This window comes from Ciconia boyciana, chromosome 7 (genome assembly GCF_034638445.1).
Source record: "Ciconia boyciana chromosome 7, ASM3463844v1, whole genome shotgun sequence".
NCBI lineage: Eukaryota > Metazoa > Chordata > Aves > Ciconiiformes > Ciconiidae > Ciconia > Ciconia boyciana.
In genome coordinates this window covers 42,351,923-42,366,374 of record NC_132940.1, presented here as the reverse complement: position 1 = coordinate 42,366,374, position 14,452 = coordinate 42,351,923, and the positions used below count along the sequence as shown (strand labels likewise).

Genomic DNA, 14,452 nt, shown 5'->3' with positions numbered 1-14,452 from the left:
TCCACAATGGACAGGGTGGGAGGTAAAGAACACTTCTTTTAACAACAGAAGCCTAACCTGCAGAGTAGACAGTGTAATGCATACAAGAGATGCACAAACTCACAGAAATAATATGAAATGCAACAATTAAATTTTTTTTTCAGTAGGAAAATAATAAAAAAACCCCCTGTTTAGCACATTTGCTACATAAAAACTTATTTATTTTTACTATTATTTTGGAGTAAGTCAAGCCAAGCCAGAGGTTAAAGACAGACATGGAATACAAAACCAGGAAAAGAAGTTGCTAACTTTCTAAGAAACTTGGCATAGTAAGCCTGGCAAGCATAAAGACTGGAATAATGACTGGAATAATTCCTTATTACCTCACTTCTACCAGGTCATTAGGTTTGTAACTGGGATGGAGGAAGAACCAAACTTTCTTGACAAAATGATTTATGCTGGGTTCTCTCCGAGAGCCTCGGACATACACCATCCATTTATGGGTCGACTGATCATTTTCTTCTCTCTTGTCAGGGGGAATGTACCTGGCAAAGAAATTAAAAAACAAACACAAGATAAAATCCCAAATAGATAAATACCACAAAAAGTATTTCGGGAAAGATTAGGCAAAAAAATTAGAGATGGTAAAATGCCTATGTGCACCTTGTGCCCTGTATGGTTCTGCTCATTATTCCTTACACTGATGGTTCATCCAGCTCTTCAGAACTCCAGAAGCAGATACAGGTCCCATAATCTACTCTATGCTTCTAATATATTTCCTCAACTTTAGTGCACAATTGCCATACGAAATCTGTCCATTTAAACATTTGCTTCTTAATTAGGCTTAATTTTAACATTCTACTACCGTCAAATCCCATTCCCCCTCTTTTCTGAGATATCAAGAAGTCAAATCACTCCAGATCACAACATCAGCAACTCTGCTACCATAAATACAAAAAAATAACAATTCTTATAAATTTTTTAAAAGCTTCATAATCAATACTTGGTTCCTGGTCCAGGCTTAGGTAGATTTTCAAGATGCATTTCTAACACCAGTCTCATCAGCAAATGTTTGCTACTTTCTGTGCAAGAGGAAAAGACTGACTTGAGTAGTGCGAGGGTAGAGAGTTAAAACCTGGGCTTGTCCATAGTTTCCTAAAATTAATGCCTTTCTTCACTAATTTCCTCAAAGTTCAAAAGTTACGTATATTCACCTGTCTTACTTTTTTTTTTAAAAAAAAAACTAGAAATAAAAACTGTACAAATGAATTTCTTCAGACTATGCTGGACTTTCACAATTTTCCTCATTCTGGTGGGTTTTTGGGGGTTCTGTTTGTTTGTTTTTTAAAAAAAAAACCACATTTTCCCTATGGACCCACTGAATTAGCCATTAGGACAACTTGCTTTTCCAAATTTTCATGGAAAATCTTGGGATTTCTAATGGGTCAGAAAAGGCTGAAAGACTCCCCTTGAAAGAAACAGATCTTAAAGCCTCCATATATATATATATATGTAGGTTTTAAGGTAAAACCTTTATATATATATATATAAAAATAAAAATAAAGCAACTACTAAAACACCCGTTCCTCCCACAAAAACCTCATGCAGACACTCGAGGAGGGCAGCCTTGGGTACAGTGATTATTCAAGGGCAATACCTCACATTGTGACAGCCTAGAAATTTTATTTGTCTCCTAATTTTAACCTCCTATTCCATCTGATCCTGAAATAAAGGCCCATCCCTCAAACTCTGGATACTAACTTGGAGACGTTGCCAACCACAATCGTTTTCTTCACATAAAGCCGTGAAGTCTCATCATTTGACAGTCCGGCATTTCGTTGTCCTGGTTTTTGAGAGCTTGAAACACCCGAACTGTCCTAAGGGGAGGGGAAGAAAAAAAGGCAAACAAAAACCCAAACATTCCTCTTAAACATCATTTTGTTTGGCGCTAGAAAAGCAAGGTGGTGTTAAAAAAAGTAAACCTGCATAGTTAAATGAGGGACCGACAATGAATCATCCCTAAAAATACTTAAATTGCTATCTAGGCGCATTTAAGCAACTCAGGCATGCAACAATGATATACTATCTAGCCAAGTGTACACTGCATGGCTTAACTGAGCATACATTGCGTGACATACCACGGATCTGAGCCATTATTTCAGCTTGGGTTTCAAAAGCACTGCCACTGCACTATCTGAAAAAAACCAAGCATTGCTAGAGTGGCATTGTGTTGGCCACTAATCGGAAACCAAGCTAAATCTCCCACGAGTGGCTTCTGAAAATCTAAATCTTTCTCATTCACAGCCTCTGCTGCTTTGAGGGACTCCAGCGTTGCTTCACAGTGAAGAATCAAGGCTGCTCTTGAGACAAGAATTCAGCTCCAACTCAAAAGGGATAGCAGTCAGCCATATGATGTCACTGACATCTAGATAAGCCTACAAATCCACTGCAATTCTTGGGCATAATAAATCCAGCCTAAGCAACCTTGTAACATAACCTCAGCTATTAAGCAGTAGCCAAGACTCCCTGGTAAAACGATGACGTGACTGCCCACAGGGCCAATGTAGGCTGCACTGTTGTTTGCACAGGAATGAGAGGCTTTTCCATGACCCTGTTGGATAAAGCAGCTGTCCGGGGGACTGCTATTCTCTCGTGAACAACAGAGTTGGTGCTGCAGCTTCCTGGAGCATACTCCACTGAGCACTTGTCAGATGAGGGTCAGCGTGGGGAGCAGTGGATTCACTAGGAACCACTACATCTCCTCTGTTAAGTCAGTGATGTCCCAAACTGGAGCAAGGAGGCACAGAAGGCTGGGATGGCTCCTGCTCCTCATCATGCCCTCAGCCACCTCTGGGCCACGGGCGGCGTTGGCTGAAGATGTACCAACATGCTATACTCAAGCAATACAACTGCTCCATCAATGCCCCCAGTACAGAAACAAGTTATATTGGGCTGGTGGTTTATGATATAGGTGGGTCCACATTATATATTGTATATCTGCCTTCTGCTAAGGACCCTGGGCAGAGTTTCAGCAAACTGCAGCCCTGTTATCAACGCTGCTCAACAGAGGCAGAATCACTGCTCTTTCTGCCACGTATTATTGCAGCTTGTTCAGCTGCAGAACGTAGTCATATGCAATGAGATATACCCATCCCCAGTTTGGGTTAGAGGCTGTACTCCTCTGGCAGGCCTGACAGCTTAAAGGAACTGAAAGGAAACTGAAGAGTTTCATCTCACCTAGCAAGCTGCATTTCACCTACAGCCAGTGAGAGAGCCTCTCCAGTGGAGCTAACTGCAGCTGACAGGTGAAGCATTTCTGTAGCTGCATGGCGAGCCATAGAGGGAATGGATCCAGGTCAAAAATAACCCAGAAAAAAGTATGGGGGTACAATGAAAGAAGGTATTTTTAACCTGGGTCAGTCTGGTTCAGTTAACCAAACAGTGATATTAGCACAACAGCAAGCAGAACCACCAAAAGAAAACCAACTCAAACTATGCACCCGGGCTCTACCAGCTCATGCTCCCAGGGTGAGCTAATCCACTGGTGTCACTATGTTTTCTCCACAGGCTGCTGAGGAGGCCAAACCCCAAACTCCAGTGGTTCAACCACTCTAAGCAATGCAGTCCCCATGGGCACCCAGGGCCAGGCAGCAGCACTGCTTCTTAAAAACACTGCTGGGAATGATACATCTTGCTCTTCTCTCCAGGCTCTACCATTCCTGACCTGACTTCCCTCTGCAGAGCAAAACTCTTTGCTCAAGCTGTGAAACACCTCCTTCCCCAGAGGCTACCAACCGAGGCAGCGGCAGATAGCCAGGCTAACACGAATGCTATCACTGCTGCCTGGCTGACCTCTCTGTTGGGCAAGACCGAGTTAAGAGGAATTACCCAAGTTACATACACTTCAGTTAGCCTTACAGCAAAGCCAGGCTGAGAGAGTGGGAGCAAGTGGTTGGAGAGGGTAAGAAACAGATCTTCAGCAAGGTAGGTGAAAACATGAAGAGCTCCTGGTGCCAGCACTGAGTCCAGACAGAGCACACACCTCCAACAACTTGACCACCACTCAAGTTTTACTTTACCCGGCCAGTATTTCTGCTCTGTCTCTGGTCCAGGCTGTTTGTCAGCCGCTCATCTGCGTCCAAGTTGCCATTGTCTTTGTCCAGGAGAAAGTCATTGTGCTGAGAGAGCGAGTCACTCTCGGAGTGGTTGGCAGATGGAGTGTCTGAGCCCTGGTTAGCTGGAGACGATGATCTGGAGGGCGATTCCAAGAATTTCTTGATTGAAGGGTGATTAAGAATCGTTGCATCACATGGCCTGGTCCCCTGCAACAAAGAGGTCAGGCAGATCTGTCACTATTTCCCTGCAGCCCAGATAAAAACAAAGCTGTGCCAGAAGCAGAGCAAAAAGTCAACATATGAAGAAAGAGCAAATATTTAATCAGCTGCCTTGCAGGAAAAACATATGCCGCAGAAGATAAAAGCTTACAATGTTTCTACAGAAACAGGACCCCAAATTGAATCTGTTCCTTTAGACCTTTTGATCTCAGAAACCCACATGGTTTTGGAAAGGAGGACTGCAGCCTATTGTCCCTTTGGAAATAAGAGCTCCCCTTCCTGTGCAGACACCTACGGTCTTATACCATACGGAAGACCACAGCTGCCCGATTCCTGCAGGCAAGGAGGGTACGTAAATGCATCAGGCTCTTTAGTTTTGATACTGACTGGCAGTCTTGCCAATGCCTACGAGGCAAACTACACATATTAGCACCCTGCCTGCTCCTAAAGCTTAACGGAGGATAAAAAATAATGTGCTTAGGCATGCTTTCAAACTTTCCTCAAAATGGACATCTTAGAGCTAATCTTAGATCCTCCTAAACCTGCAAGGGGGAGGATGGACCATGTGTGTGTCTGTGTGTTTAAATCTCTTTTCTTTTTTTTCATTACTGTGACAAAGGCCCAATTTATTTTTTTTCCCTGCATTTGCTTTTAACCTCAGAAGTAGCAAGGAAAACACCCATCACTCAAAGCAGGTGTCCCTCGGCCACTTCTCCCAGCCATCAGTCCTCCCTGTCACCTTGGTTTGATGGTGAATCAACTGAAGGCAGCAGAAACACCCCTCTGCCAACAGCAGAGCACCGACGGATAAGCTCACTCCAGCTCCTGAAGCCACAGACTCACACTGAAGTTGCACTGACAGCTTTTCTTGCAGGCAGTACCAGCTGAAAGAGGCTTTCTTCTTCCCTGCCCAAACCACCCGGACCAGCCAGGCTGGCACAATTATTCAGGGGGAGGGGGCAGGTCACAAAGAAAAACAAATCAAGAAACTGATTTGGGATTTTTTTGTTTGGTTGGTTTTTGTTGCTTTTGTTTGAAGTTTTTTTTCCTTTTGTAGGGTTATTTTTAATCCACATTAAGTTCCCTGATCCAAAATTCTGCCAACACGATGGACAGGGTGGCACAGGGACAGATACCAGCGCCACTACGTAGCAGCAGAACTGCCCTCAAGAGGTGGTAGCAGGAGCGAAGTTAAACACTGATCCACCTTGGACTTTAGAGGTTCATTTGAGAGCTTTCTTTCCAATTGTCCATTAGGTAGGTGAGCAAAGCAATTACCAACTCTCAATACCTGTTCAAGAGCACGTAAGGGTGTTATATCCATAAATCCAACAGTGGGAGGACACACACAACACGACCAAAAAAACCCAAAAACCAAACCAAACCACCACTAAGAAACCTTTTTTTTTTTTTTACCTCTAGTCAAGTAAACTGACCAACACCTTGTCCACTAATTTGTGGGAAAACGTAATAAATTGTAATCATACGGAATCATAAGCCTCGAAAACCCAGCAGCAGGAGGTTGAAGAACTGTTTATATTTACGAGAACAGGTTAGGAATTTGCAAATCATCTTCCTAGAAGTTCTGGATTAAACTACAAAGATTCCCATTCTACCAGAAGCAGAAACAAGACAATCATTCACTGCCAACGGAGTCAAACATACATTAACCACACATTAAAACAGACAACAAAGAAAACTGAAACCAGTAACAATTTCAAAACAAAAAGAGGACTGATTTAGCCTGCATGCAAATCAGTACTTTTAGAAAAAATTAAAAATGCAATCGAAGACATAGCTACGCTAACCGTAAGCTCATAAAAACTACAGGAAAACTAAACAAAACAAGGATGCACCAGTAAGTTTTGTGAACACTTCAAAACAATGACAGAAGTTATTATTTCTGCCAACTGTGAAAATCAGCAAGGAAAAAACAAACACCCTGCCTGGCAGAACAAGTAAAGAACAGGGTACAGTGCAAGCTCTTGCTGACACATGATGACATCAGATAAAAGCACTTTCAAGGATCAGAACCCAGCTCACATTCTTCAGATGCCTACACAAAAATCAAGGGGGAAGGAGGGATCTCCAAGCCTCCCAATACTACCATAATCCTTCTCAACTCCAGTTGCTCAACTCGAGTTCAGTGAGGGAAAAACAAGCTGGATTGTTTTTGTTTTTACCCCCCTCCAAGTCTTCTGGAAATCACAATAAGAAAACAGCAGTAGCAGAGCAAGTCATTGCTTGGAAGAGAAAGTCTCATGGCACCAGAGTGAAGCCGAGGTTTGCAGCATCCATCTACATCTTTCCAAAATCAGCTCTTTACTGGAAATTCGATCAACTCCCTGAATTGAATAGATGGTAACTAAAATACCTAAACTGGTCGTGAACTGCATGTCAATTGGGAGTCTGCAGGAGTCATGAACAACCTGCAATTACCAGCCCATTACAGACAAGAGTGCTCAGAACCGGGGTTTACCTAGTAGGGTTTGGGTTTTTTTAAATCTCCTTGTGAATTTTTAACCTCTCTGTGATATCTCTTTGATTTACCTCCTGCTTCACTACTGCCATCAGTCTGTTCACCAAACCATTAACAGACTGGCTGCCAGGGTAAAGAGAGGATGGTTTCATGGCACTACCCGAGACTCAAGAAATCTTGATTTTTTTTTTTTTTTCCTGAGAAGTTTCAAAATCCATCTGCTTCCACTCTCCTCCTGTGAAATGAAAAACATGTTCCCCACTTTTCAGGGCTTTTCAAGGAGAAACTGTGCAGTGTGTGAGAAGCAAGGTGCTCTCACGCAAGAACTGATGAAAAAAGCACAGAGTATTTCAGAAACCAGAACCAAGTGCTGCTGAACTCAACTGCTCAGCTGCAAGTACCTGAGGCTTAACTGGTGATGCACAGGTCTCCTTTCCCACTGCCACCCCATTTGCAGATCATATTCCACCATTTCAGAAAACTGCATCTCAAAACCAACCATCACCTGAATATCCAGTGAACTACACATCTTCTTTAGCAAGTATTTCCTAAAGTCTTATTAATCCCAAAGTAGTTTTTACCTCTCCAGCTTTAAGGAGACCAGCAGACGCATAATAGTTAGCCACAATACAGGCACGCAGCTTATCCATCATCCTTCTTGCTTCAATCAGGCGCTATGAAAAGAAGAGGTAACATATAGTAATGGATAACCACTGCAGCAATCCCCCCAAACCCCAATACACCAGGATCTTATGTATTTTTAAGAACAAAACCTTTATACCTGATCTATAACTTCAATTTCATGTTCTTTACTCTTCATTTCAACTGCAAACTGTTCTTTTATAATTGTCTCAATCTTCTGCACAGCAACATCTCGAGCTGTACAAGGGCACACATGGAAAATAAAGAAGAAGGAAGTATTTATCTATTTGTGAGGCTCTATTTGAAAAAATAAAGATCAGAAATCATTATGGAGTGAGAATTGAAGGGATAGTAAGTTCAGCACACACAAAAAAAGGGAAGGATCATTTTTCTGCCAAAGAAAGTAGTTTGTCTTAACAAAAACCACATGCATCTTTAAAAGCTGGTTTATGTGGAGGGCTATTTTTTCCTTTTTAGGTCTGAGATGACAAATAACAGAAGATGGAGAGAACACGACCAGTTTGTTTACTTCTGTCTCAGTAAAGCTGTAAACACTAAAAGGAAAGCTCCAATGTGCTACAGCCAAGTGCAGTTATTGCTGCAATTGCGCAGGAGTATGCTGGAACACTACATGTATTTTTCTGCTGTATTTGGCTCAATTCATATCCAGGAAATTTACACCACATCATGCAGCAATAATAAGGCAAACTAATACTTCACATGTTCAGCACTGGCATGAAGCGCAGCCTGCTCGAGAGTGTCTACAAGCCTTTTTATAACCCACAAAGGAAACTACATTATCAAAAGCTAGTCTACCTTTTACAAAATCCTCTTCCAGCACAGCAGTCAAAAAATTTTAGCCTTTCAGCAGGAGTTTATTGACCTTGGTGGAAAGCATGTTGTTTAATATTTCAAACTGTGTGAATACCTTACTGCAAATCAGCGCCTAAGAACTAAATTGGCATCTTCTTGTGTTTTTCTAGAACATGCATAAACATAGGAACAACAATTTTTTTTACTGTACACCTACCGAAGACTTTAATATTGCCCTTCCTTTAAGTCACCTCCATTATATCAAGGGGGTTTAAACGACATCTGTTTTTAGTAAGTTCTAAACAAGAACTTGGAAAAACAGGAATTGTACTTCTCGAAGAAAGCCTGGAAAAGGTCCTCCAGCCTGTATGAGAAGCACAGTGACCCCACTGCAAAGCAGATCAGAGAAACAGCCTAGGTTCCTCTGAAAAAAATCTAATGTTCTTTCTATGTGGAATAGGAGGCAACAGCACCAAGACTTTGTTTTGAGCTTCAGAGGAAGCATTTGTTTGACTAAAGGGTACACATCTGTTTGAAGAGGTTTCTAATATCCCAATAGAAAGAGCAAAGAAATCAAAAGCAAGTCAAAACTCTGCTGGTATGTTCCAGCCAGCATACATAATTTTACTGTCTGATCAGGTACCTACTACTTACAGGAGTAAGGCAACTGATGCTCTATTTGCAACAGGGGTATCCTAAATATTTTTACTTATTTCCAGATATCCATATATATATATGTATATTCTAGGACCAGAAATAGTTCAAGCCTACATTAAAACAGAATTATGGTTAAATCTGTACGAGTACTGCAAAATTAAAAAACAGTGGGATATAATTTTCCTCAAACCATAAACATCATGCCTTGGAAATGCACATGTAAGGCTACACTTAAAATAAACGCAAACAGATTAAGGTATGAGATGTACAGTTCCGACAGGGACAACTACATCTCTTCCCGAGACTGATGCCATGCAACACCAGCATTATGACAATTAAAGCACTTTAGGATTTGTGGTTATATTACAGAGGCTTTTAAGAACACTTTATTTTCATGTTTTTCCCAGCTTAGCGTCAACCACAGTCCCTAATTAAGATCGTGTTAGTGAAACTTGTATACTTAAGGAATTCTTCTATCGAAAGTTGGAGATCTTCCATGAGAGGAAGAAAGAAGTCAGCTTGCAGGAATGACCTGAACATAAAGTTCACTTTAGCAAGGACAGTTTTCCAAGGCCCTAAGACTTTGCCTGATAATTATTAAGACCTTCTGAAAAGTTGTTTCAGAAGCAGATTAAAAACCCATCTGCAGTCCCTGGGACACTTCACCACAGAGGGTGGCAACTTCCGGCAGCCAGGCAGGGCACGCAGCTGGGAGTGGTGATGCTCTTCTGCCATGTCCAGCTCCAGCACAGCTCCACTGTCAGGGCCCCTAACCAACCTGGCAGACAGGACCTGCCCAGCAACACATTCAACCCAGAGTTCAGCTTCCTCAGACTTGTCCAGCTGTATGCCATCCTCCAAAACATCACCTGCAAAGCCATCATCTATCCCTCTCCAACTGGCAGCTCCAGCACCCTGCTCTGTTCCTGGATCTTCTTCAGATCCCACAGCCAGCTTTGGTTTTCTCACCTCCCTGTTCATCAGCTCCTCCCATCACAATGTTCTCACTAGCTGTGCTATGCCAAAAATCACTAGCCTACTCCCTGTCCCAGGGGCAAGAAGCTCTACTCTCGTTTGCCCAGAGACAACTGCAACCTGTCCCAGGCACCCTGCCAACAGGCTGGTTCCCGAAGCAAGCGTATCTGAGCGTGCCAAATGCAAACCTACTCATCCAGCTACTCTCTCCACTACACTTCTTTATCCACCTTTCCTTCAGTCGGGTAGCTGCTGCTCCTCCTCCTCCTCCCTTGCACCTTTCAAAACCCCTTCCCTCTCCCTAACTTATCCCTTCTACACTGCTCCATTTCACTTTATCTGCCTACTCTCGCAAACATCTGTCATCTTCCAAGAGCCAGTCTACCTACACATGGTCGTGGATTTCTTTCACCCCTACTGCAGGGTCATGGATTTCTTCCCCCTCCCCTGCGCCATGCTGTACTGCGACCTGTATCCCCCAAAATGTAAACAAACTGCCAATCTTTCTGGAAGCAGACTTCAACTGCAAAACAGATGAACAGGTTGGAGCACATCTCAGGATAGGTAACTGCTGGGAAGATGCACTGGCAAATACTTCAGCAAGCAACAGGACCCAAAGTGCACGGCTGGGGCCCTGAAGAGCTCGTGCTCTAGCTCCTATCATGCACCAAAGTCTGCATCCTCACACTGCACTGAAGCTCGGTTCAGCTAGCAGGTAGGAATGGCTCCAAGTACAACAATCACATCTTAATTTGGCTGTACAGAGGTATCACTAGCTCCCTTGCTCAATTTCTGCCCTTTGACTCCTTAGCTCCTACCCCAGTCTTTTCCTGACCTGTTTGCAGACAGCATGCACATCCACAGCATTTCTAATTCCACTTGGGAGAAGATGTCTTCAGTTCAGACAGCTCCTACCTGACTGTTCGGCTGCTTTGTGACGCTTGTTGGGATGTGTGACGGTGATCTCCTCATAGTCGGGGTCCTTCTCCGCAATCACTCTCTTGATCCCAGACATGTTCTCTCCACTACTCCACCGAGAGGAAAAACAAAAGCATTAACCTCACCCACAGCGATCTTCTGGGCAGGCTTCAAACCCTCTCCTGCAGCTGTGGGAGTCACCGTGAGGAACCTCCCAAAAGAGCTGGGACACTTCCTTCCCCAGTTGCTACAGATTAACCCACAGCTGCACAGCTCAGAGCTGCTCCCATTTTGTATGGTCCAGGAGCTCGAACTGCCTCCTGCTCTCTGAAGCTCACCACAGCCTGTGCATACAGCCACAGCAGTGCTGCAATGGCAAACTGCTGCCTGCTGAAGCAAAGCACACAGCCCCCTGTGCCCCACCGCCAGCGAGGTCTGCGCTGGCATCTGAGAGGACGCCCAGCTGTGGTCTGATGGGTGACTTCAGGAGAGCCGGGCTTCCCTCAGCACAGGCACCACCACCTCTGGCGCGCAGCATGCACTTGGACGGGGGAATGCTCGGCATCGCCGAGCCGGGAGCTCCAACGATCCGCACCCCAAATACGTGGGAGACACCGACGCACCGCGACCTCACCTGCGGAGCTGGACGCGCACAGGTGCCTCAGCACTAACCCGCGCCCTGGCTGGGCTGCTGGGGAGCGATGGCCGCCCCGCTGCCGAGTGACACCACCGCGCCTGGCGCGGGCTTTCCCCCCCGAAAGCTGCTTAACCCGAACCACGACTCTTCCCGTGGGAAGAGGCAGCGACTCCCCACCGCCTGCGCGGCCCCAGAGGCGGGAGGGCCCGGGCGCAGCACGGCCCGCCCGTGCCCAGGAGGGACGGCGGCCCCAGCCCCCAGCGCGCCCCGCCCGGCCGCCGCCACCCCCCGCCTTCCCGCCGCCGCAGGGCAGGACCCGAAGGCGTGAGGTAAAGCCGAGGCCGCGCCAGGCGCGGCGCTCCGGGGAGCCGCGCGGCGGCAGAGCCGGCCCGGGCCCGGCCGGGCGGTGGCAGTGGCGGTGGCGGGACGCCCCGGGGGCGCTGGGGGTGGGGCAGTGCCCGCGCGGCCGGGCCCACGTGCGCGGCCGGCGCCGCTCCCCTCCCCCCGCCCGCGCACACAAAGCCGCCGCGGCCGCGCGCTCCTCCCCCTCCCCCGCCCGCCCCGCCGCTCACCCGCGCTCCGCCGCGCGCCGCCCGGCCCCGCCTCCGCCTCCGCCTGCACCGGCCGCCCCCGCCCGCCGCCCCGGGGCGCTCAGCGCTGGCCCCCGCCGCCCCGGCCCGCCGCCGCTGCCGCCGCCGCCAGCAGCGCCGCCGCCGCCATGAGCGCAGGGCCGTGCGCCTGGCTGCCCGTCAGCGGCTGGGGCGGGGCCCGCGCAGGCGAACAGCGGCGAAGGGGCGGGACGGGGCCGGCGACCGCCCCGGGGGGCCCCGCACCTGCCGCCGCGGGCAGGTGCCGCCTCGCCGGGAGGCGGAGGCCAGGCCCTCCCCCGCCATCCCCGAGGCAGCGCGGGGCTGTCCGGTTCCCGAGTGCAGGAGCAGGGAGCGGGGAAGGCCCCTCGGGGGGAGGCGGCCGAACCGCGGTCGCTGCTGCTGTGGAGATCCGACGCGCCTCTCTCCAGTGTTGCGTGCGGAGGTAACGAACGGTTTGCGGGCAGTGATTTACCCTCAACACCAGAAAAAAACCGAGATTAGCGACACGGTAATGTTTCTGCTTAGATAGATTCATGTGTTGGCCTAATCCTGACCTAATGGCTGAAGCAACCTTATTTTATTAAGTAATGAAATTTGAAGAAGATACTTTAATCATCAGGGAAAGGAGCATGATTAGAAAAAAACCCGAAGAAATGAGCATGCATGGCCTGACTGAGACGCAAGATACCAAAAGCCCACAAGTGCAGCGTCACCTCACACGACTGGGGTGGTGGCCCCGGCCTGCCTTCACCTGTTGTGTGCAGAAGGCTTTTGCACTCGTCTCCTTACGGATGGGCTTAAAAAAAATCTTATATCGTACTTAGTACACACCGTATTTCATAGTCTCTCAAATCAGGGCTGAAACTGTCCAAATTAGTGTAGTTAGTACCACAGTTTGTGTTTGGTTTTGGCCAGATGGTAATACCTCTGTCAGGTGTGGCTAATGGCAAATAGTGCTTTGGTCTGTGGTAGTCCCATGGTTCACGCAGTGAGCTGCTAACCAGCATAAATTAATGTCCTGCTCATACATGTATTTGCAAACTTATTTATGAGGCCACTAATTAGCAAACATATGCTGAATGTTCAAGGTTTAGCCCTTAAAGTCCTCTTTTTTTCTGATTTCAGGACCACTACTACAACGGCTTTCTGACTTCTTACCAAGCAACAAATGTGAACTATGGCAAATCGATGGAGACTCTTCTTATACTCAAACTTTTATCATGCTCATCAGGAAAAGTATGTCTATAATGTAGTTCAATTTTATTTTCTTCCTTTTTCCTGCTTAATGGAAAGAGGAAGAGGAAAGAGGATTGTTAAAATATTGCTGCCAGCTGACTATGTTTAAAACTTAAAGTATCTTAAGATGGGCTTCCAGCCCTCAAAATTATTTCCATTGCTTTGCTTTGCAGTCTGTGGATTCCCTTTCAGGCAACATTACTTCTTTCAGGAAAGTAAACTTCTGCAAGCGTTGAGCTTGGTCATAACTTACTTTTGGCACCACAGCAAGAGCCACTTGGTTGCCGTAAACGAGCCTGGCCACACTGTAGAACTGCAGCAGACACTGTTGGCTTGCCAAGTTTTACTTCATGTTAGAAGGTATTTGAAAACCACTATGTATCTCAATAGTACAACATACAGACTCTCTCATCTCTGTGGGGGTAGGTTCAAAACTGTTGAAACTAGTGCAGCTACTTCAGTTCTCTGCAGGTCGAAGCTGCAGAACAAACATGAAAAGAAAGATGCAGCAGCATCACCATGTCTATTTAAGTAAGTTATATTAAAATGCAGAATGTCTGGCACCATTTCTACAAAGAGCTTCTCTTTATACTTATTTCTCTGTGTCAGAGAGACACAGAGTATATTGAATATCAGGGCCCCAGTGCCTTGGGCTTTATTTTGGTATATCCAGAACACCCCACATCTGAATACACCACACAGGGAATAGACTTGTGATACAGATTAGATCTCGGTGGGCTACAGGGCAAAGCTATGGAAACTGTATTTGATTGCCACAAGGTTTAAAATAAATGTTTTGGGGAAGAAGGCAAGACTAGGATTACGTGAAGGGCAAGTTCTGAGTCTGAGATCCAGAATGCACCTTATGAGGAAGAGGAAGCCAGGAGTACAGCTAATATTCCACTTGAAAATACATGAAAGATGGATGTAATCCATAAAAAATGGCGTATTAAACCAAATACTTTCTTCATATCTGTTCAACTGCAGTAGTACCACCCCATCACAGTCTGAACCCTTACCCTGCCATCTGCAAGGGGGACCTTGAGATGGCCAAGTAGCTAATTTTAGGAGAATAAACTCTCTATAGGATTCTTTCCAACCTGTATTGCTTCCAGTCACCTCCCTAGCATTATGTTACCTTTTCCTGATTTCCCATGCTGGTTTTGTCTTCCAAGTCCATTCATATCCTTTT

General features: G+C 46.1%; 1 protein-coding gene across 8 annotated transcripts in view; it reads right to left on the bottom strand.

The window, feature by feature from the left end:
* The window catches only part of YEATS2 (YEATS domain containing 2), a 54,267-nt gene extending 42,155 nt beyond the window's left edge, over nucleotides 1-12,112 (bottom strand). For 5 of the 8 annotated variants that reach the window (XM_072866464.1, XM_072866466.1, XM_072866468.1 and 2 more), the window contains exons 1-7: nucleotides 11,432-11,895; nucleotides 10,795-10,904; nucleotides 7,574-7,671; nucleotides 7,374-7,466; nucleotides 4,059-4,301; nucleotides 1,741-1,856; nucleotides 363-524 (exon numbers count right to left, since the gene is read on the bottom strand). In XM_072866464.1, the coding sequence (XP_072722565.1) occupies nucleotides 363-524; nucleotides 1,741-1,856; nucleotides 4,059-4,301; nucleotides 7,374-7,466; nucleotides 7,574-7,671; nucleotides 10,795-10,894 (812 nt within the window). In that variant the 5' untranslated portion in view covers nucleotides 10,895-10,904; nucleotides 11,432-11,895. Of the gene's footprint in view, nucleotides 1-362; nucleotides 525-1,740; nucleotides 1,857-4,058; nucleotides 4,302-7,373; nucleotides 7,467-7,573; nucleotides 7,672-10,794; nucleotides 10,905-11,431; nucleotides 11,897-12,006 lie in introns of those variants that run through there. The other 3 variants (XM_072866465.1, XM_072866467.1, XM_072866472.1) reach the window with 3 other exon arrangements.
* Nucleotides 12,113-14,452: the final 2,340 nt, after the last annotated feature.